A 2,726-nucleotide genomic window follows, 5' to 3' on the forward strand; every position below is an offset into this window, starting at 1 on the left:
CCGGGAAGGAAACAAAGTATTCTGAAAGAACATCTTGACTTGGGTTGAAGGCATTTTTCCCTTTGGAAAGAGGATCTTCAAGTCCATAGCTTGATGATCCTTCTCCAACAATTCCTAGAGTTGGCATGGCCTCATGCAACGCATCCAATTCATCTGACACGATTTTGTCCAACTGCGAAGTCAGATTTTCTGCACCAACAGAAATTTCTCTTGCCAAGTCCTGTGAGAGATATTGAGGAGACTGTTCAAAGGAAACTGGATTTAGTTCCGGAGTTTCAGAAGAGACTGTTCTATTTCTCCAATCAGGTTGGTACCTCACTACCTGACCTTTGGGAGTTTCGGAATTTCCTGCTTCGTGTTGATGCTTGATAAACTTCCTTCTTGCTTTTGGAGATTCTATCTGTCTCTGTTCCTTCTTATCCCTAAGGCGAGCCAAGAAGGCCGGATTCTGAAATAACTTGGCCAAGAAGGAAACCATTTGTTTCTGCCTTTGCTCTGCAGATTCTAGCCTCTGATTCACTTCTCCAGCATGGTGAACAGTTCTTCGCTGTTGTTGCTGCAAATCAACCACCTCTTGCATTAACATACTTCTCTCCTTCCTCAGTAGCTCTATTTCAACCTCGAGTCCAGGTCTCCCAGCATCAGTAGAAGTTCCAATGTAGCTACCAACTTGCTGCGATTGAGTTGACCTGCGCCGTTGGATGTTCTTCAGTAAATGTTTCTTCCCTCGCTGGAAAGCTTCATTGAAAAACTCCCACTTGTCAGTGTCAATCTTGCGGAATCCCTGGATACAAACACCAACTAACCTGAGAATACATGAAGCACAAAGAGAAAGCCCCCAAGGGCAAGGACAATGGGGGAGGAAAAAGAAAACAATTAGCCAAAGGCAAAACAAGTTTTCCCGGCACACCAAGTTATGAGCAGATGAAGCTGTATTGGAGAATGCAATCTGTGAATCCAAAATAATCTATATAACAAAAGCATAAGAAGAATCAATCATTCAGAACAAATCTAAATTCTGGCAGAACACAAAAGCACCCTGCCAAAACCCAAGATCACTTACTACCTGCGAAAGACGATACCCCTTCTTCTATAGAAGGGAAATATTTCTGCTCTGGCCAGTTCCAGTAGTAGAAGCCTCTCAATCCTAACTACAATGCAACTAGAAAACATATGAACAGTGTTCTTTCCATTAACAATATGGTAATAAAGGCTTATGGCCAGCCTAAGAAGTAAACTATAAGAACAATTTATAGATATAGGTCCAAAATATGTAAAGGGTGCCTCTAATCACAATTAGGAAAGCACAGAAACAGAAACAAACCATGCTTCACTCTAACTACCTGCATCCAAACACTACAAAATCACAGATATATTTAGAAAATCCATTCAAAGCAAACAATATCTTGTGCAACAAGAAGAAGGGTCAATTTAGAAATAAGGATACACCAGCAAAAATGCCTCAAAAAATTTTCTTTTTTACATTCTTAGTTGATAATAAATACATCAAGTTTCACAATCAAAATATACATAGCTGATCTCCACCAAACCCAATTACAAAGAGAAAAAAACAACAGACATGGGGGGAAGTACATCAAAAAAGAATACACAGAAATGTTAAATGGGTGTCAAAAGAAAAATACATACAGAAAACCAAAATCAAAAACACAAAAAGTTACATACAGATCACACAGCCATTAGAGGCAGTGTTCAAGCAATACCCACGTAAGTATTCAGCTGGCGAACAAAACTGGAGAAATTGTTGTGCTTGAAATTCCGGGGCAACACGAGCCTTGAAAACTCCATAGGGTCCCACACAACGAAGCTAGCACCAGTGGAGCCCCATGAGATGATAGGATCCAAAGAAGGGTCATCCACAAGGTCGAAGGTTTTAGACAAAAAGGGTGGAACAGGATTCCCGTGCAAGCACTCCAATGGCTGAGGCAATGGCCCAACAGCCCCACCAACGTTATCCAAACACGTAGTAGTGGTGGTGGTTATTGTTGTAGTTGTAGATGGTGGTTGTGGTGGTGGATGGTTCATAGCTGTTGAGAATGATTCAAATTCCATGAAAGAGGTATCATCAATAATGTCAAAAGAGTCATCAAAAGCTGATGAGAATGGTTGAGAACTAAACTCCAAAGGAGAGAACCCTGTTGTGGACATCCCCAGCTGCTCAATATCAGAAGGAGAATCAGGTGCTGGAGCTTTACCCTTTGGTTCCTCGTTTGGTTTTTTCATCTTTTGGTTCCTAATATATACTAAGAATCAGAAAACAGAGAACACTGTAATGGGTTGGAATTGGTTTTGGGTTGTGATGTGTGAGGGGTGAATTGGAGTTGAAGGAGAGCGAAATGGAGAAGGGGGGTTGGAATGAAACCTTAAAAGGGTTGAAAGGCGGTGGAATGTAGCCACTGTTGGAGTAGGAGTAGAGCTACGTCGATGGCGGTGGCAGAGTAAGGCCATTGATGATGATTTGGGAAATTGTGTGGGGTTGAGAACTTAGAACACTGATGAAGAATGAAAGCACCGACCTTGGGATTTGGGGTTATGAGTAGAAACAAGGTTTTTTCCAGGTAGTTACGTTGGTTCCAGTTAGTATCTGGTTGTAGATTGTCACGGGGTTTTGTGGGACCAGGTGTGTCATGAGATATTTTTTGTCATAGATGGAAGTTTTGTTCTGTCTTTGTTGTTTGGTCTCAGATACTGTTTCTGTTCCTAGGTGG

General features: G+C 41.5%; 1 protein-coding gene across 1 annotated transcript in view; it reads right to left on the minus strand.

Annotated features, from left to right (window-relative positions):
• The window catches only part of LOC107626415 (heat stress transcription factor A-3), a gene marked incomplete at its 5' end in the record, with an annotated part of 2,425 nt that extends 463 nt beyond the window's left edge, over positions 1-1,962 (minus strand). Inside the window, 2 exon segments of the mRNA XM_016329293.1 lie at positions 1-784; positions 1,726-1,962. Of these exon segments, the coding sequence (XP_016184779.1) occupies positions 1-784; positions 1,726-1,962 (1,021 nt within the window).

The sequence above is a fragment of the Arachis ipaensis genome, chromosome B02, assembly GCF_000816755.2.
Source record: "Arachis ipaensis cultivar K30076 chromosome B02, Araip1.1, whole genome shotgun sequence".
Lineage (NCBI taxonomy): Eukaryota > Viridiplantae > Streptophyta > Magnoliopsida > Fabales > Fabaceae > Arachis > Arachis ipaensis.